Raw genomic sequence first — 21,469 nt, 5'->3', positions numbered from 1 at the left:
CAGGGAAAAACACTGCTTTCAGAAGCAAAGATGTGTCCACATGTAGATTTACCTGTATCAAATACATCAAGCAGATTAACCAGAGTTTCAAAAGCTGCAAGACGCACACTGCTGCCTTCATCCCTAGAGAGTTCTATTAGTTCAGGGAGCACCACGCTTTTTGTAAGTTCTGTCCTGCACAGTAAGCAATGGAAGAAAATCAATCAATTAATAAATTATAGCAAAAGCTTATTAAAAACAAGTCATGGTGCCAGGTGCTGTAGAAAATAGGAAAAATCACAGAGACGTGGCTCCTGCTCTCCAGAAGCTGGCAATCTGGTTGGAAAGCATGATAAAAACATAAGAAACATTAATAGTAACTGTATAATTATTTAAATCAATTCCAGTTCCACCAGGATAATATTATTACCTACAGAGATCTTAATGACTAGACGTTTATATTAAACTTTATACAATTTTTTTAAAGATTTTATTTATTTTTCAGAGAGAGAGCACAAGCAGGGGGAAAGGCAGAGGGAGAAGCGGGCTTCCCGCCGAGCAGGGAGCCCGATGCGGGGCTTGATCCCTGCACCCTGTGATCATGACCTGAGCCGAAGGCAGCCGCTTAACCGACTGAGCCAGCCAGGCGCCCCTAAGCTTTATAAATTTTAACATAGTTCGGGCGCCTGGGTGGCTCAGTCGGTTAAGCGACTGCCTTCGGCTCAGGTCATGATCCTGGAGTCCCTGGATCAAGTCCCACATCAGGGTCCCTGCTCGGCGGGGAGTCTGTTTCTCCCTCTGACCCTCCCCCCTCTCATGTGCTCTCTCTCTCATATTCTCTCTCTCAAATAAATAAAATCTTAAAAAAAAATTTTTAACATAGTTTTCCATTTTAAGCAACCAGCCACTGATCTGGACTAATCAGAAAAACTTAACAGTAGTGACTGTTAAGGTCACTTAACATAAATAGGTACAAAACCTATTTCTCTAGATTTCAAGGGATAAATTACTTTTTCATTCACCTAAAACGTAACATTACAGGAACTAATTTCTATATAGAATGATATATGATACTAGATGCCCCCTCTAAAAGAATGAAACACAATATACATGCTTTCAGGACACAGACAACATTTATAATATAATCACAAATGGTTCTTATTCAAGACTTTAAGTTTCTGCTTATTCACCAGGATTAAGATGTTGTTACAATGACACACACTGATAAAGTGGAGCCATATAATGTAGCCAGCTTTCTTGGACACATGATAGAAGATGGTATGAATTATAATTTGACAGACTACAAAACAGTCAATAAGAGCTGCAGAAAACCTTAAAAAATTCAGGGTGGACCACAAAGACTCTAAGACATAACTGTCAAGCAGAAGGTTCTGCTATGATGGAAATGTTTATAATCTGTAAAGTAGCCACATGGGGCTGCTGAGCATTTAAAATAAGGTCAGTATAACTGAGGAACTGAAGGTTTAATTTTATTTTACTTAATTTAAATAGCCAAACATGGCTAGTGGCTACCATACTGAACAGCACAGCTCGAAGGACGTGAGTGATTAGAGGGCCAAACACTGTTTTTTAAGAAATTAATCTATGAAAGGGGGCAAGGTGGTCAAAAAGGTACAAACTTCCAGTTATTAAATAAATAAGTCATGGGAATGAAATGTACAACATAGTGATTATAGTTAACAATACTGTATTGCATATTTGAAAGTTGCTAAGAGTAAATCTTAAAAGTCCTCATCATAAGAAAAAATATTCTGTAACTACGTAAGGTGACAGGTGGTAACTAGACTTACTATGATAATCATTTGCAATGCATACAAATATCAAATCGTTATGTTGTACACATGAAACTAATATAATGTTACATGCCAATTATACCTCAACAAAATTTTTTTCTGAACAGTACTTATTCTTCATATATAAAATATTCATGTGAGATTTTGAGTAAATTGCCAAGAAAATCACCAACACCAATTTCTTTTTTTTTTTTAAGATTTTATTTATTTATTTGAGAGAGAGAGAGCACATGAGAGGGGAGAGGGTCACAGGGAGAAGCAGACTCCCTGCCGAGCAGGGAGCCCGATGCGGGACTCGATCCAGGGACTCCAGGATCATAACCTGAGCCGAAGGCAGTTGCTTAACCAACTGAGCCACTCAGGTGCCCCACCAACACCCACTTCCTTAGCATAAAGCTAAGAGAAAGGGAAAAAAAAGGAAATGAATCTAGATCACAGGTGTAGATGTTAGCATTACCAGCAGTTCACAAACATTCATCAAACATAGGAAGTAGACAGGGCAGGTAAAGGAGGAAAAGAAGAGAGAATCTATTCTGGCCCAAAGGTCATAAAAATTTATTTCGTACAAATCTTCCTCAGACCCACTGAAAACCTTGAATTTATTAAGAATGAAAAACAATAGTTTAAGATAAAGATTTCATCCCTAGTTACAGTAAAAGTTATTTCCATTCAACCTTTCAACAGACTTTTCTCCCCCAAAGTAGTACACCGATGCAATTCCCCACTTAATTATCTGGGTGTTAAAAATGATAATCAGAAGCAAGAGGTCTTTAATGGCTGTACAACGATTTCTTAATGTTGAAAAAGCAAAGAGAATAAATCAAATCTGTATTTCATTAGTGCTTAATAGGGACATTTCAGTTTCAACCTACCAGCACAGATGGGGATTTCTCATCTCCAACTATGTTAAAACCACTAAAAACTACTGCACTGTGTATTAAAATGGCACTTTTATATGTTCATTATCAAAATTTTAAAAAATGTAAGTATAAAAATAAATTAAAATAACCTGTAACCCTCTACTTAGAGAAACTTGGGAACTTTCTGATAATGGATGGCCTTCCAGACTTCTATCCTGTTCATATAATAACATTCCTCTTTGGGCTTCAGCTTCCCCATCTGTAAAAAAGGAACAACAATACTATCCATCCAAGAGATGTTTGTGAGGATATTAAGTTCATACATGTGAAGTGCTTAGAACAATACCTCACACATAGTAAATATTATCTAAGCATATACTTCTATTATTTAAAAATTTTAATATAGACTAGTTCCTTAGACTCATCTCTCAAATCCAATAATACAGGTAAAAGATAAGCAAAATTTTTTTCCTATACTGTACTCAAGAGGACTCTAGGTTTATGCTTCTCCCTGTAGGACATGAAGAAGTTCCCTGTGCCTTTGCTAACACTAAAGATTTATCATTAACTTTTCCAGTTTCATTGGCAAAAGTAGCATTTCACTATTGTTTTTGTAAATATCACATATTATTCAATAACTGTCTGTCTACTTGACTACATCTGTTATCAAATTCTAAGCACCTGGAGATAGGACTGTATCTTTTTCATTATTACATCCCCCATATGTAATCCAGTGCTTGTGGTAGGTGCCCAATATATATTCATTAAATGAATACATCTCTCTACAACTAATGAGCTTGAACAATGAGGCTGAATCTCTTTATTAGACACTTGTATTCCTTCTTTATGAAATATATATTTGTTTTCTTTGCCCATTTGTCACATTATAAAAGTTAAGTGGAAATAAGGCATCATGGCAGACCCACACTAAGATGCAAATATTCTCTCTTATTAGTTCTTCTACACAAACTGGATTATAGCTGAGTAACTTTTTCAGGAAGTAGATGTGGGTGGTACACCGCCTGTGCTGGTATATTTACGAAAACATCTTTTTCTTGACTTTATATGTAAACTCCACCCCAGCTAGGGCAGAATTCTAGGTCATTATCCTTTCTACTGAAAACTCTTCTGGCATTTAAGTATTCGGAACAAAAATCTGAGGACAGCCTGATCCTATTATGTGTGTAGGGGTCTAGCTTTATCAGCCAAGATACTGGCAATTACAGCCTAACCCTTCCATGATGTCAGAGGGGAGATGCGTGAGATCAGGGTGAAGGATAACAAGAAGAATGAAACAAGCAAGCGTGCCCAGGCAGCACCCGGAATTGTGGGGTGGCTGTGGGATACAAATCTACCCAGATGCTGGCCATGAGTCAGTGTCATCTGATGGTAGCTTTTCTGCTCAAGCTAAATACTGATGAAGATGATTCTGAGTTCCATGGTGGGCCAGGACAGCAACAGCAAGTCAAGGAAACTTCTCATTTGTGCCTTTTCCACTGGCCCGTTTTAAGAAGCCTAGGCTTAAAGAAATACTGGGGACCCAATCATTTCCATCTCTTTGTTACGAAGATGGAAGGTGCTTCTAGTGTTCTTGCTTGGCCCTCCCCTACATGGCTCCCCTTCATCAATGACCTTGCAGTCTGACAAAAGACAAAAATCATGGGCAAAGGACAAAAACCAATCATCAATCAAACCCATTATATCCGAATTCTACAATCTACCTCTGACAAAGGCAATCATGGATCTGCTTTTTGTCACTATAGTTTGTATTTGTCACATGGTATTTATACTTTTGCATCTGGTTTATTTCCCTTAACATACTGATTGTGAGATGTATCCATGATGTCGTATTGCACGTATTAGCACTATGTTCCTTTTTCTTGCTAAATAGTATTTTCATTGTATGGACATACCACATTTTATTTTTCCCTTCACCTATAAGTAGACATTTGGATTGTTCCAGTTTGGGTTATTACAAATAAAGCTGCTATAAACATGTATATATAATGTAATTCCTGTTGCGGACATATATTCTTACTTGTCTTGGGTAAATAATTCAAAGTAGAATGACTAGGTCATACAGAAGATGTTTAACTTTTAAGTAAATGCCAAATCAGCAATATTATATCATGTCAGATTGGAAGGCTGTTGATTTGATTATATTCAGAAATGTGATAAATTTCAAATTAGTCTTTACGTAGGGTACAAGGTGAGAATCAATGTTCACTGTTTTCTCTCATGAATATCCAGTTATCCCAGTACCGTATTTTGAAAAGATTTTCTTCCTTGAACTGCTTTGGCACTCTGCTGAAAGTCAACTGGCCACATATGTGTGGGTCTATTTCTGGACTCTCTTCTGTTCCATTGATTTATATTTTTGTATGTATCCTGAAATACCCTTAAATCCAATTGTTAGTTCTAATAATTGTTTTGTAAATTACTGAGGATTTTCTATGTAAATGGTAATATCATCTACAAGTAGAAATCATTTTACTTCTTCCTTTCAGATCTTTAGACCTTTTAGGTTTTTGTTTTCTTGCCTTATTTCAATAGCTAGAACCTCTAGTACAGTGTGAGACAGAAGTGATAACAACTATCCTTGACTAGTCCTTACCTCAAGAGAAAAGCATTCAATACCTACCACTAACTATGACGTTAGCTGTAGGTTTTTCATACGTGCCCTGTATCAGATTAGGGAAATCCACTTCACCCCTAGCTTCCTAAAAGTTTTTATCATGAATGGACGTTGAATTTTATCAGAAATTCATAAGGGGGCATTTTCAGGTTATCTTATTTGCCATATCACCAGAATTACAAGTTTGATCAACTTCTTCAAAAGTATGTGCTTCCTTTCCGATCTGAGTGCTATGTTCTTCCCCTCTAACACCAAAGGATCTTTTTGTAGGTCCCACATTTGTTTCTTTTTTTCTCTTTAGTCATCCCTGTACAAAGAAAGGTCTATTCCTTGTTTTCCTACAAATAAATGTGCATGACCTCTTCATTATACTATTCATTATGAATCTGATTATTCTAAGAACTGTCCTCTTTGACCCTAAGCTGGTGCACAATCCACAGTTAGCTTTCTAGTGATGTGCAGCCTTTACTTCATACACATATGCTAGCTCGACAAGAATCTCTTAATTTTGTTTCCTGATTACCTTATTAATGAATAACAATTTCTAATGCTCATTTCTGATTAAACTAAAGTGGTCAGCAATTTGTTCCCTTGCCAGCCACAGCAAATACAAAATTACAAACCCAAGTCTGTACGGTTCTCGGGCCTCTTCCCAGCACTTCTCATACCCAAGTGTCTTAGAACACAACTCCCAGTGCAGTAGTGGGCAGCCCCTCTCTTAAATCAGTAGCAATCTCTGAACTATCTGTTCCTACCTCCTTCCACCCATCTCAGGGATTCTTCTAGCCTTGAGTGTAGGAATTTCCTGTTGGTGGTCATCAGATCTTATCAATAGTCCTGATTTCCAATGCCAAAAGAAAAAAACAGTGTACCTCTCTTTAGTTTTATCTTTTATCAAAGGGAGAATAAAGAATATGAATCAGATCTTAGTAGTATTCAGCCATCATACCATGAAAGTCCTATGATTATGTTCTAATAAGTATGTGAGAACTCAAAATTAAATGAATATGCATTTAATCAGGCAAAGTAGTTTATTACATGAAATCTACATTTACAAGCTAGGTAGATTCTAGTTTTGCTTTTGTAAATTAAGCCTTAAGCAATAATCTGATATTAATTTTCAGAAGACTAATTGGAACACACTTGACCAGGATCGTTTGTTTTTTTTTTTTTTTGTTGGGGGGGGGTGTTGGTTTTTTGGTTTTAAAGATTTTATTTATTTATTTTAGAGAAAGATAGCACGAGCTGGAGGAGGGGCAGAAGGACAGAAAGAACCCCACGCAGACTCTCCACTGAGCATGGAGCCCAACATGGGGCTCAATCTCAGGGCTCTGAGATCATGACCTGAGTCAAAATCAAGAGTCAAACACTTAACTAAGTCACCCAGGCACCCAATTGACCAGGCTGTTTTTAACAGTGGCAAAATGTCAGATGACAAAAAATGGAATACAAAAAGACAATGGTATATTCTCCTGATAGGTTCTGATCCTGGTTAAGGAACACAGAACTGAGCTAGACTGAATTATTTAGGGTCCACAATGATCCAGAGTCAGCCTAGCCTTAGAAGATCTATCAGAAAGAAGCTGGTTCTAAAATGAAAATTAGAGAAATGATTACTCTGTTGAAATGTTAAGCTTCCAACACAACACTTAAATCCAACTCAGCAAGGTGGAAGGACAGAGGACCTGAATCTGTGTGACATTCTGAAGTCATCCTAAAGCCTTAAATACTGGGCCCCAACTTTTTTTATTAACAATTGCGCAAATAGCAACAACCTGATTGTCCTTTCTTGTGAAACAAAGAACCAGATGAAAACAGTGCAACTTCTACTAAAAATGAGAGGTCCCAGTGTTTTTTGTATCTATTTCAGATCCTTAAAAAAAAAAAAAAAAAAACCGTTTCCCAAGATGGTTCTTAGATAAAACTTCCTTTAATATACCTTGACATGAGATCAGTTTTTATGGAGAAGAGACTATCTGCCTTATGTGTCTCCTTCCCAAGCTTCACATCCAAAAGGCAAGAAGAGCAACAAAGCAGACAGTGGAAGTGTAGAGTGTACAAGAAACAAAGACTTCAACTGACTAATCCCATCTGAGATGACCCAATAGTAGGTTGCTAGCCCAAAGAAATGCTATTGCAATAGTCCAAGCATGGTTTATATCGGGACATTTTCCCTTCCTGAATCTGGGATGCTAACAAGCAACTGAAGGTAAGAAAGAAATTAGCATGAAATGAATGCTAAGCATCTTCACTTTAATGTCTCTTAATCCAGACACATCAGGAGGTACTTGTTGTTACAATCATTTTTAAAGATCATATAAAGCTTAGCCTTTCAACGCCATGCTCTCATGGAACACAGGAACAGGATATGAATATCTGACAATCCAGAACCAAGAATATGACATAAGGAATTGAAAGTATACTTACCCAATGCCCTGAGCTATGTTTTCTAATTGCCGACACATACAAGACCGAACTTCATATTCTACATCTTGACAGAGTGATTTTACCAGAGGAAGTATTTCTCTTTTAATGCTTAGAAGGGAAGGAAAGGAACATGCAAATGGGTGTTTTAGAAAAATTAAAATTTTCAAACAGTTATTATCAAAATCTTAGCCTAATAACAACCAATATACTTTAATAGAAAGCTTTATAGTTTACATGGTATTTTCACATATATCATTACATTTGGATGTTATCTTTTGTTATTTGTAAATTATATATATGCCTGGATCTTTTTAAAGTAATGGTTAATTTTGGATTGACAGTTAAACATCTTAGCTAAGATGAAAGACTAAAGGCAAATGGAATGTCTAACAACCATCGACCAAAATATTTTTTTATTTTATATTTTACTCTTGTGTCATATTATACAACATTTCATTCTTTCCACTTGGTATTTATCATCTGGGCAGAGAGTAGCATATAAATTATAAACATTCTCCATAAAACCCCAAAATAAGATAAATTATTCAAAATAATGAATTCATAACAATAATGGAAGAAATCAGAAAGTCTATCTTTAGGTCAGGTTTGACAGTTTTTGAAGTCTATAGAATAATACATTTTATACTCAAAACTACACAAGGTGTGTGACAGAGAAGACTAAGATGAGAAATAGAAAAAAAGTTAACCATATTAATTTTGAAATGCCATGAGATGAGAAGAAATGCATCTGAATAAGTAGGCTTCCAAGAATTCTATAAAGTTAAAACAGCTAAGCTTGTATGCAGTATGGAATAAGTCTAATATAATTGTTAATCATATGACCATCATACATTTTAAATCAATTTAATTGAATAAAGTAGACAAAAATTATATACAAATACTCACGTATGGGCGTCAAATTTGTTGGTCAGTTTTCCTAAAATTTTACAACTAACTAAACGAGACTGGACTGTTTGGGAAAGTTGTGCCTTGGAAACAAGTGGGTTCAAAATCTAAAGAGAAAAGATTTAGAGAACAAATTCACAAAGTGTTATATATTCTTGCCACTAATGTCAGCTATTTTCCTAAAGGAATATTTTAAGGTCCCAAGTGTTTTTAAGGAACCTGAATTATAATGTGAGGTGCTCATAACCTGAATCACCTTGTTTGCCTTTTGGCTTACTAAGGTAAACGTGATGATAAATTACATAATTAAAAACCAATCAGGCACATAAAAACTGAATTAAAGCTTATGGTGAATTCTGCAGTGATCCGTATGCACATAAAGTATCATTGTGAAATGTACATTTTCAAAAGAAAAAAAATCAGATCACCGCATAGTCTGAAATTTATTTTTATTCCATATAAAATTTTCATATTTATCCTAAAGGGATGCAAAACAATATAGCCTCAAATAGATTCTATTAAGTAATTCTGTCATTTGAATGCAATTCTGATATTGTATTATGTACATGCTGGGCACTCAAAAACGCAACAGCATGGCAGACCGTAAAGAACTATGAAGATCAGATCCTGATTCTGGCCCCTACTCTTTAATTTGTCCAAGTAATCTTGCTATTTCTGGTCCCAAGGTGGCTCATCTACTTAAGATGGATATCAGAATATGTCATACTAAGAACCCTCCAAGTTCTAAAACTCGATGGCTCTGATAAAAAGTCAACTGGTTTTTTCCTCTCAACAAAGTAGCCAGAAATTCTGAATACGTAATGATAAGTACCATTTGAAACTCGAAGATGTAAAATAAAATAAAGTGTGTATTTAAAATCTTAAAAATCACATAAAATAATACATGGCATTCTACTATATAGCACTCTTCAAAAATTACAGTAATATATATAGAATATATATATAGAATATATATATATTCTACTATATAGCACTCTTCAAAAATTACAGTAACAGGCGTGAACATTAAGTTCAATGTTTAAATGTGTGTAATCATCTAGATGTTTGGCATTAAGTTTACAAATATCCTCATAGCTGAGTAAATCTTCCCACTTTCAACCAAGTATTTTGACGTTGAGATAGGACCACGAACTGTATGAGGGCAAAGGACAAAAACACTTCATGAAATATAGAGGAATTTCATTGACAGATAACTACTTTTTAAACCACGACATATTTGAAAAGAATATAGGGATGTTGTTCAAAGAATGAAAAATCACTTCATTAGAGAATAAATTTCCTTTCTAATTTTCTCATTCTCTCATTTTAATTTACTAAAACTTTTAGAGATGGGTATATTGAACAGTGTTAAAAATTTAAAAGCAAACAAGAAATTAGTAACAATATCTGCAACAAACATAACAAAAGATTCGCAACCTTGATAAACAGCACATAAAAACAGTGATCAAAGGATATGATCAGACAATTCCAAAAGAACAGAATTGATATAAATATATGAAAAAAATGTTCAACAGCATAATAATAAAAAAAATTCCAATTAAAAGATAATTCCATTTTTTGGCCCATCAAACTAAATTGGAACACTATAGGGGCGCCTGGGTGGCTCAGTCAGTTAAGCATCTGCCTTCGGCTCAGGTCATGATCCCAGGGGTGTGGGATGGAGCCCTGGGTCGGGCTCCCTATTCAGTGGGGAGCCTGCTTCTCTCTCTCCCTCAAACCTTCTCCCTCTGACCCTCCATTTACCCTCCCCCTTGCTCATGTTCTCGCTATCTCTCAAATGAATAAAAAAAATCCTTATAAATAAATAAATAAATAAATAAATAAATAAATAAATAAATAAAATTGGAACGCTATTGCTGAGTAAAGTCCAGGGAAACAGGCATTTCCACATATTGCTAGTAAGAGTCTTAAGAATATGAATGCCCTCTGACCTCCTAATTCCACTTTTTTGGAAGCTACAGTTAAGAAAATTTTCTGAAACTTAAAAAGCTCTACAGAGATGCTCATTAATGCCTTATTTTAATAATAAAATACTGAAAGCAGGCTTAAATGTTTAACAAGTAAAATATTTTGTACCTACTACCAATGACTTTAAAATAACACAGGAAAATAATGCTAAGTGAAAAATAACCATATAGAAATTCAACACCATTACTAAAAAAACAAAAAGCATGTATAGGGAAAAATCTGAAATGATTTTTCAGATTTTGGCTACATGCAGAACCATGATTTTTCTTCCTACTATTTTCTGTATCACTTATATTTTCCATAATGAACCTGTGTTGCTTTCAGAGTGGGAAATAACCTTATTTTTCTTTTTAAATACCACTTTTTATCAAAAACAAAAAACCTCAGAATGACTTACTTAATAGTATTTACAAAAAAAAAAAAAGTATTACCTCATGTCTTAGGGTTTCTTTGGGCAATACTTCTATCACAGACAGAAGAGTCTCCAGCCAGGCATTGCTGACACCTGATTAACACAGAAAACACACACCAAATTAAATGTCTCACAAATTTACTTTCAAGTCAGCCATTAAGTTACAATATTTAATGATAAAATGGGATGATTATTTTTATTACTATTTGAAGAAGTTCCTCTTTTTTTTTTTTTTTTTGCCTTGGCCAACATCTAGAAAACATTTATATCTTTAAAAATAATATGGGGGGGATATCTTTCAGCCAAATTGTGTATTTTTTTGCTGTACGATAATACTATACACATAAATAATGTAAAATTCAAAAATTCTAAGAAGAAAGTATAGATCATAAGATGAATTAATGGGTCTTCAGCCTTCAAGGACACTGAACTTGGAGGGTTTTGTAAGGAAAGAGCCATGGCTGTTTTCAGTCACACTAATGACCAGTTATCCTCGTCAGACTAACAAGATTCCAAAAACATCATGGCCACATCCAAGACACAATAAACAGGTACAGAATGAAGCATGCCAGGCTGCTAACCTGCATCCCGGTGTTCCAGATGTAGCAGAATGACTTGGAGGAAGGAGTGGGCATACGTATGAATTGACACCGAATCTTCCTGTAGAATGGTCAAGAATGACACCGCAGCTGTTAACTGCATTTCCACTCCTGCAACAGGCAGGACTTCCTGCATAATCAGAAAGAGTTTGCTATTACAGAGATGAGAGATCAGAAACTCTAAGTTTTAAAAATCCAAGGTCAGAGAAACCAAACATAGTCATATTCCACAAAATACATGACCTTTAAGGGTATGTACTTCCTCTTATTACTTCAAGAAAACTCTATTGATCTGCTCCTTATTATTTAACTCATTACACCACAAAAAAGTTTAAATGTCTTAGGCATTTACAAAATAAGATTCCACTGCTTTTTAAAATGAAAATTATAAATATAGATAAACCTCTAAATAATAGAATAGGGATTTTGATAGCTCTCAATTTCTAATTTGGCTATTTGTACTGTACAGTTTGCCATCAGACCTAGAACAATAATATCAAAGGTCAGACAATCACATGTGTTTTCGTTACTTGTACTTCTGCTTCAAAAAATAAACATTATGCATTTTACTATAAAAAAGGAATACACTTAATGGGCGCCTGCGTGGCTCAGATGGTTGAGCGACTGTCTTTGGCTCAGGTCATGATCCCGGAGTCCTGGGATCGAGTCCCGCATCAGGCTCCCTGCTCTGCGGGAAGCCTGCTTCTCCCACTGACCCTCTCCCCTCTCATGCTGTTTCTCTCTCGCTCGCTCTCTAATAAATAAATAAAATCTTTTAAAAAAATAAAAAATAAAAATAAAAAGATAAAAAAGGAATACACTTAAGATTGTACAAATGTATTTTCCCCTTGAAACCACTGACGAGTACATAAATTACCATGGAGTAAACTGTTCTTAAAAGGAATTTTTCACACATAAGAATGTTTCTAAAAATTAATCATATTCATAGCCATCTCCACTCACCATTTAAAAAAATTAACATATATTCAAATTTTAAAACTACACGAGATATTAGTTTTCAACACATCAGAAAGTAAAAAAAAAAATTTCATATAAACCTCATCAAAGATATTACTTCTCTAGGAGAGAGAGAGAGAGAGAGAGTGTGTGTGTGTGTGTGTGTGTGTGTGTGTGTGTGTGTGTGTGTGTGAGTATGTGTGTTTAACGTAAAGGTAGCTAAAAGTACTACTTTGCTTAATCAGTTATGTCAATTATAGGAATTGCCCTTGAATGCCTATTTTATAACTAACACAATAAAGTTGGTAGAACAACGTGGAACTTGCAGCCATAAAACAAAGTTTCATATCTGTGACCTTAAGAAAATTATTCTCTCTGTATTATTTCCTAATCTATAAAATGTAAATTGTAGTACCATCTTCTCAGAGATTTAAATCATTTAAGCAGAGTTTTCATGACTTAGCAACTTGTGTAAACTGGGCATTTAAATAATGACCGCTAGCTATCCACCGGTCTCCTCTACACGAGGCTAATAGGAATCTCATCTTGTCCACACCTGAACTGATCTCTCCCCAAAACCTCCTCCTCCTCCAATCTTCACCTTGGTAAACAGTGCATGACAGCCCTGACCTTCTGGTCGCCAATCCAAAAACTCTGAGGCCAGTCCTTAGCTCCTCTCAGTCCCTCACTCACCACGGATAGCCGGCCAGTCCTGATCCAGAACCTGACCACTTGCCATCCCCACCACTACCCACCATCACCTTCAGCCTGAATTGTCCCAGTAACCTGTTAACTAGTCCCTGCTGCCATTTCTGCCCCACTACTGTCTAGTCTCTATACAGTAGCCAGAGAGATTCTTATAAAAAATAAGTCGGATCCTGGCACTTTTCAGCTCAACACTCTCCAAGGGCTTTCCATCACACTCAAAATAAAAGTCAGTCTATGCAATGACTTCCCACATCTGTTCCCACTTCCCACTTTTCCCAGATTTCCACATGATTGGCTCCCTGATCTCTCCCAAGCCTTTATTCAAGTATCACCTTTCCAAGGAGCTCCTCCCCGAAGACCCGATTTTATACGCAAAGCCACTCCCCCACTCCAGCTCTCACCACCTCCTTTATATTACAGATGTATGATCTCCACCGTCCAACATGCTCACGTGCTTATGTTCCATCTCCCGCCCCTAAACACGAGCTTCAGGACTGCAAGAGTTTCTGGCTGTTGTGCTCATAGCTGCACCCCACCTCCTCGCGCATAGCAGGCATTCAGTAAGTAACTGCCAGATGACTCTTAGACCCTTTGACCTAAACCTTCTACTCTTGACACACTCTCCCTTCACAGACGTTTTCCACATCCCTGCTGTCTTCTCCCCCAGGGCATCTCTGCAAACCAGGATGCACACCAAGTACTCAGACTTCTTGATTCATATGGTAGGACCATGGCCAGTCATCGTTCCGGGACGTGACAAGTCATTTTATAGCAGAAGAAGCAGACTCGGGGTTATCGATGTTCTGCTGAAGGCCGGCGAGCTAGTGATTGGCAACTCTTAAGACTTAAAGTTTGTCTGCCTGATGCCAAAGCTAAGGACTGAAATTCTTCCTCGTGGATTCTACACTTCCGTTCGTCATTTATTAAGGCCTGGCGTAAATCAATCCCAAGCCTCCATGGGGTAGTGTGGGAGATCTGGCAGTGGCTTTACCGTGGCAAATGTTTAATCGGCATGGTTAATTCCCAGGAAACCTACCACACATTCAGACTTTTGTTATCACACACACAAATATTATTTTACAAGGTTTTTCAACCAATACCCAATTACATATCTCAAGAGTTCTTGGCTGAAAGAAAAAGAGAAGGAATGATAGGTGTAAAGCAAAAGCAGCAACTGGTCTCTGAAATCGTGTGGCACAATCATGTCTCCCTGCTTTATTGTTTCCAAAACAAACATCTGTTCTACACTAACCATTCTGGATCTGGAAAACACTCTTAAAAGATTTGATGTGGCCAGTATACATCGCTTACAGGTTTCAGAACACACAGTCTTTATTTAGAAACAGAAAGTACTTTGCAGGGAAATATTAAACTATATTGTGAGGGCCACAGTGTCCATTCCGGGTCACGGGGTCTGCGGTTTTAAGTTCCAAGAGATGTAATTCTGCCCCCCCGAAAGCCATTAGAGACTCAGGTTTTGTACGTATGCAAACTTTATGCAAAAGAAGAACATGAGAAGCTCTCCAACTTCATATCTTCTTACTGCATTACTTAGTCTTGACTCCCGCGGCAACATTTGCCCCAACTATTTTGCATTTAATTTTCGAAAAATCCTCAAGTCTTATCAGGATTTGGACTTTTCTCTTGTTGTGCTGACTTCAACATCTGGGACTGTCCACTGTTAAGAAACCAGCACAGACTAAGAGATTTTATCACTGCTAAAAATCGATTTCTAAACATATTTTTCTGAAATATAATACAATAAGAGTTTGACACTTACCAGTAACTGTTCTCCTCCACAGAGTCACACCCTCTGGACAAACATAGTGAGATCCATACTCTCTGGGTAAATAAGTGTGCATCCTCATGGACCTTGGGAGACACTGAAAAGGAAATTCCTCTATTGCTTACGTGCATGCCTTAATGTCGGTTTGCCCCTCTTACATCCTATTGTATGGCTGGCATTCCAATCTGAACTCCTCAAAAATGAAATGAGACATTTGATAAATGAGTACATGGTACATCTCCAAATTTAAAAAACTATTCCCACTCGAGGAAGGAGAATGTTCTAGACACTTCTCTGTTTGAACTCATTCTGTAGTCAGCGTGAGTAGTACAAGACAGCGTTTTGTAAAACAGCATAATACAGTCCTTGCCTAGAGGGCAACTGCTCTATCTCCAATAAACCCACATTGTATACATCAGGAAGGTATTTCTCTTTACAATACACGACATAGAGAAACATTAAATAAATCACTGGCGTATTCCAAAAGAACAAATATTTTGGATTCACACATTTGGAAACTAAACTCACTAAATTAAACTGGTAAATATATTTACCACAAATGGTGCTGGCTAAAGGTAAAGGAGCCCTAACATTACAAAGTATCTTTGTATATTTTGAGAGAGAATATCATTGATTGCTTTGAAACTAAATAATAGGAATCTAAAAATTAAAACATTGAAGACTTGGGACATATGAAATATCTGGGGTTTTGAGGGTCATACCTGTGAGAACTTTTAGTGACTAACAATAATGGTAAACAGCTCTTTTCACTATGAAATGATAGTATTTATATGACTGTAAAACTGAGTTAAATATTAATAATTGGAACATGCCAACTCAGATACCTTTAACAATTCACTATACCTCTTTTTTTTCCTCCATCACTGGCTGCCATGCTCTACACTAAAATAAAGGATGGGGAAAACTAGCTGAGAACCGTGAAAGTCAGAATCCGAGAGGAAAAACGGGAAAATAAAGTGGAGACAGGAACAGGACTAAGAGGGATGTGTTTTACCCTTCTTTAAATCTGTGTTTCAGTGATTAGCAAGGTTCATGAGGAGGTACACATAACAATACCCCAAAGATCTCTTTCCATAAAGGAAATACCCATGCCAACAGTAACTCTCATATCACTACTGTAGATGTGTGATCAAGTATCCTTCCATGCAAAATCATGACAACACCAAACAAAGAAATACATTTCACGACAGTGGTTTTGAAACTCAACTTCTAATTGGGCTACTCTGCCAAGTCATTTTTACATATCATAAATTAGAATCATGTAATCTCACAATTTAGGCCTAGAATGTAAATAAAGAGCTATAGAGGGCCCCTGGGTGGCTCAGTTAAGCGTCTGCCTTCAGCTCAGGTCATGATCCCAGGGTCCTGGGATTGAGCACCACGTTGGGCTCCCTGCTCGGTGAGGAGTCTGCTTCTCCCACCCTCTGTTCCTCCCCACTGCTTGGGTGTTCTCTCTCTCTCGAATAAGTAAATATTAAAAAAAAAAAAAGAGCTATATAACACTGCGAAGAAAAGATGTGCTTATCAAAGAAATATCTATTTGCTGGATATAGTACTATCAGTAACCATATCAAACAATCCATTGTGGCCATATTTAATTAGTCAAATATGTTTTGATTAAAGTATACGCTGTTTTCTTGGAGGGGGGAAGCAGCATTGGAAAGTGGCAAATGTCTATAAAGCAAGTGGAAATAGGGCTTTCCTTGTCAGTCTGTCCTAAGCTAGTCCCTTCTAATCTTCCTCTTAGTAGCCCAATGAAGATCTAATTCTGATAATATAATTTTAATTTCATTCACTATTTATTAAGCATCACACGAAGTATTCTGGGAAACTGGAGAAAAGTCAAACGTTGTGCCCCTACCTTTGAGAGACTCCTCTTGCTTCTATACATTCAAACATTCAACAAATATTGAGTGACATTCAAGGCACTGAGCCAGGTGCTGGAGACTTCGCAATGAGGAGAGCTAGCAGTGTTAAAACTGTGATAAAAGCTAAGGATGAGAAGCACAGATGGTATAAGAACATCTAACAGGTGCCCTGATCTCTTCTGAGAGGGGATCGGTGAGATGTGACACCTGACTTGTAAGAAAAGAGAGATAATTAGACAAAAGTTGGGATAAAGAAAGGTAAGGAAAGCAAGTAGAGTAAGAAAGCAAGTGCTCCTGGCACTGAGAAGTAAGAAGGAGCATGGTAGATTCTGAAACTGAAAGATCAGTGTGCCTAGAGCACAGAGTGAAAGGAGGGGCTGAGGCTGATAAAGCAGAAAGAGCCCCGATTATGTAGGGCCTTGGATGCATTCAGCAAGAGAATACCCAAATTATAGTCTTAAATGCTTTGAAACAGCCTGCTGACTCTTAAGATGAAAATGAGTCAGAAAGTAGTACAGTAGGGTGGAATGGGAGGGAGGTGGTGGGCAGGGATCACCTGCAAAGCTATCACCCTCATCCGAGCAAACCCTCATAGTAGCTTGGATGAGGGCAAAGCTGGTGTGGCTGGAGGGAGGTGGGTGGATTCAACAGAACACTGGAGACATAACATAAACAGGACTGCATAAGCGAACAGTAAAACAGATGGTATCAAGGAGGACTCCCAAATTCCTGCCTTGAAAACCAGGGGGATAACAGCATTACACATTAGGACAGGGGACATGGGAGGAACCCCAGGTGGTGAGGGGAAATGGCAGGAACTGAGTTTTGGACTTGTTAACTCTGAGAGTCCTTTGAGGCATCCAAGTAGAGATTACGGACAGAAAATTAGCATATACAGATCTGTTGCTCTGAAAAGTCGCTGTAAATAAGAGAATTTATATAGAATAGATGCAATTTATACAGATGATATATAAAGACTTGGGTATAGATGAGATTGCCTACACAGAAAACAGAAAGTGGAGATCTGCTACTGTTAACATAATTTCACCCCAACAAAATAAGGGGATTGAAGAACTCAAAGTTTAAAAAAAGAGATCCAACACAAATGTTTGGCAGAATATTTAAAGTGCAAGATTATTCTTAACACAGCCCTAGAAAACAATCAATTGTTTTGTGTGGGGGTAAGGGTGATGGCAGGCCATGGTGGAGGGTATATGCAGGTATACAAACAGAAACATTTTATTCCAAGATTAAACCAAGAAGAATAAAATAAAAGGAAAGGGAACTTCGTAATGGCAGACTAGATCATTTTAATCAGTTCTCCTGATGACAATAATTAGCAAAAAACGACAAAATACAAAATTCACCTGCATAAAGGCATATGGAACCTAACAAGGCTACCCACTGAAAACTAAAAAATTACCCATACTAGATTACCCATCACTGGAATAATTGCCCATCCAAGATCTAAGAGAATATGGCATTCCAGAAAGGTAGGCATGTAATCTGGGGCCTGTTTTTCCTCTGGGGTCACTTGCTAATTCTAGAAAGGGCTCCTGAGAGGCTAAGAGCTTAAGTGACTTTTTTGAGTCTTGTGGATGCCTCAGTGGGATAGGCCCCCTGGGATAGGATAAGGATGATCCTGAAGCAGACTGGCATTTGTAGGATGAGCAGCTCAGCTTCAAACCATGCAATGCCTGACACTGGATTAACTGAGACTTTATTGTTAGTGCAGGTAAGTAGCTCCCAGAAGAAAACATATTCCTTTCTAGACAAAGATGTCACCCTAGAGCTCAATCTATTTCTACAAGCAATTTATCAAATACAAGATCAAACACACAAACAATAATATGCAGACACATGAAGAGAGAAGATGATATGAATGAGAACCAGCAGAAGCAGAAAACAGAAATGCACTAAAAAGCGCTCCAGGTACTAGTGTTATCTGACACACATGTGGTTCATGGGGACGTGGCAGATTTTTAAAAGAGCTAGTTAGAAATTCTAGACCAGAAAATAATAGACTAATAATAGTCAAAATCAGACTAGACATAAATGAATTGGTGAACTGCACTATGGGTCAGGTTAAATCACTCAGAGTCACAAAAAGAATGGAAAAGGTAAAAGACATAGAGGATACCAAGGAAAGGTCTAATATATGCGAAATTCAAGTCATAGAAGAAGAGCAGAGAGAGGATTAGGCAGAAGCATATTAGAAAAATGTCTGAAAAGATAACGGTCAGGGTTTTTTAATGCAAATATTCTAACAAATATTCAAATACATTTGCATGTATCTAATGACGAATGAGACTGAGCACCTTTTCTTATGCATACTGGCCATCCATAGATCTTCTTTGGTGAAGTATCTGTTCAAATTTTTTGCCTATATTTTAAAATTTGGGTTTTCCCCCCTATTCTTGAGTTTGGAGAGTTGTTTGTGTGTTCCAAACACATATCCTTTATCAGATATGTGATCCCTGAGTATTTTCTCCCATTCTAGGTCTTCTCTTTTCATTCTCCTAACAATGTCTTCTGAAGAGCTAAAGCTTAAAATTTTCTTGAGGTCAAATGTATCAATTTTTTCTTCTATGAATCATGCTTTTAGTATCATATGCAAGAAACCTCTGACCGACCCAAGGTCACAAAGATTTTGTTTTCTTCTAGAAGTTTTTACAATTTTAGTGTTTAACAGTTAGGTTTACAATCTATTTTGAGTTAAATTTTTTGTACATGGTGTGAGGTATGGACTTTTTCCCCAATTAACACAGTGCCATTTGTTGAAAAGACTATACTCTACACTGAACTGTCTTTGCTCCTGTACTGAAATCCACTGGCAATGTATACGTGGGATTCATTTTTCCTCTGTATGTGTCCCACTGATTTATCTTCATATATATAATTATCACATAGTCTTAATTGCTGTAGGTGTATATTATGTCTCAAAATCAGTCAGCAAAAGTCCTCCAACTTTGCTTCTTTTTTTCCAAGTTGTTTTGGCTATTTCTGGTCTCGTGTATTTTCATATGAATCCTAGAATTAGCTTGTCATTTCCTATCAAAAACAAATAAACAAAAACAAAAACCTAACCTGCTGGAATTTTTACATTAAATATGTAGATTGCTATGGGAAGAACTGATATCTTAACAATATGGAGTCTTCTGATCCATGAACATGGGGTTTCCCTTCACTTACTTCATGCATTATTTCTCTCAGCAATGTTCCACAGTCTTCAGTATACAGGTTTTACATATCATTTATCAGATTGATTCCCCAGGTATTACATACTTTAATGCTACTGTCATAGTTTAAGAAAAAACTTCAATGTGCAGTTGTTTGCTGCTAGTGTAGAAATACAATTGATTTTTATATTGATCTTGTAGCCTCCAACCTTTCTATACTCATTTAGTAGTTCTAGTATTTTTCTTTTGTAGATTCCATCATAGATAATAATGTTATTTTAAAAAATCATAATTACTTCTTTCTCTGCAATGTGAATGCCTTTTATTAATTCTGTTGCCATACTACATTGGATAAAATGTCCAATATAATGTTGAACAAGGTGGTAAGAGTGGACACTCTTGGCTTATTCCTGATCTTAGGGGAAAGTATTCAGTCCTTCACCTTTAAGTATAATGTTACACCTAGACATTTTTCAGAGGAAGCTCCTCTCTATCCCTAGTTTGTTGATTTTGTTTTGTTTTTCAGGAATGACTGTTAGATTTCTGTCAAATGCTTTTCCTAAATCTACTGAGATAACTGAATGCTGATGTATTTTTTTTTCCTTTTTTTAGTTTGTTGGTATGATAACTCATATCAATTCGTTTTTTAATTTTGAACCAACTCTAAATTCCTGAGATAAACTCCAACTGGTCATGATGTATTATCCTTTTTTTATGTTGCTGAATTTGATTTGCTGTTTTTCAGATGTTTGCATGTAAGCTCATGAGGGACATGCATCCATAGTTTCTTGGTTTTATAAAGTCTATGTCTCATTTGGGTATCAGGGTAATGTCGACCTCATAGGATGACTTATTCTTACTTCCTTTATCTTCTGAAGAATTTGTGTAGAATTGTTACTTCATTTACATTTATCCAAATTTTTACCATTTCTGGTGCTCTTTATTTCATCATGTAAATTCAATGTCCATCTCTTATCACATTACTTCTGCCTAAAAAAAAACCTCCCTTAGCATTTCTTATAGAATAAGTCTGGTACAAAGAATCCTTTCAATCTATGTTTGTCTAAAGAAAATAGAATTTTGCTTTCATCCTTGAAAGATATTTCCATTGGGTGCAGATTTCTTGTTGACATTTTTTTTCTTGCTTTTAGTATTTCTAACATTCCACTGTCCTCTAATCTGCATTATTTCTGACCAGAAGTCTGCTTTACTGTCATGTTTGTTCCTCTGTTTGTAATGTTTCTTTCATCTCTGGCTGCTCCCAAGATTGTCTTTTTTTTTTTTTTTATTCATTCAGCAGTTTGATGATGATATACCTAGTGGGGTGTG

At 36.6% G+C, this 21,469-nt stretch overlaps 1 protein-coding gene across 6 annotated transcripts in view; it reads right to left on the bottom strand.

The window, feature by feature from the left end:
* The window catches only part of PPP4R4 (protein phosphatase 4 regulatory subunit 4), a 105,485-nt gene that overhangs the window by 41,925 nt on the left and 42,091 nt on the right, over positions 1-21,469 (bottom strand). For 4 of the 6 annotated variants that reach the window (XM_073895830.1, XM_025869418.2, XM_073895831.1 and 1 more), the window contains 5 exons: positions 11,604-11,751; positions 11,042-11,115; positions 8,622-8,728; positions 7,716-7,823; positions 53-174 (listed from right to left, as the gene is read on the bottom strand). In XM_073895830.1, the coding sequence (XP_073751931.1) occupies positions 53-174; positions 7,716-7,823; positions 8,622-8,728; positions 11,042-11,115; positions 11,604-11,751 (559 nt within the window). Of the gene's footprint in view, positions 1-52; positions 175-7,715; positions 7,824-8,621; positions 8,729-11,041; positions 11,116-11,603; positions 11,752-15,066; positions 15,170-21,469 lie in introns of all 6 variants that reach the window. The other 2 variants (XM_073895832.1, XM_073895833.1) reach the window with 1 other exon arrangement.

Source organism: Callorhinus ursinus, unplaced genomic scaffold (genome assembly GCF_003265705.2).
Source record: "Callorhinus ursinus isolate GAN/ISIS: 27379988/994484 unplaced genomic scaffold, GSC_fseal_2.0 scaffold8, whole genome shotgun sequence".
NCBI classification, from domain to species: domain Eukaryota; kingdom Metazoa; phylum Chordata; class Mammalia; order Carnivora; family Otariidae; genus Callorhinus; species Callorhinus ursinus.
This window is presented reverse-complemented; position numbering and strand designations above follow the sequence as displayed.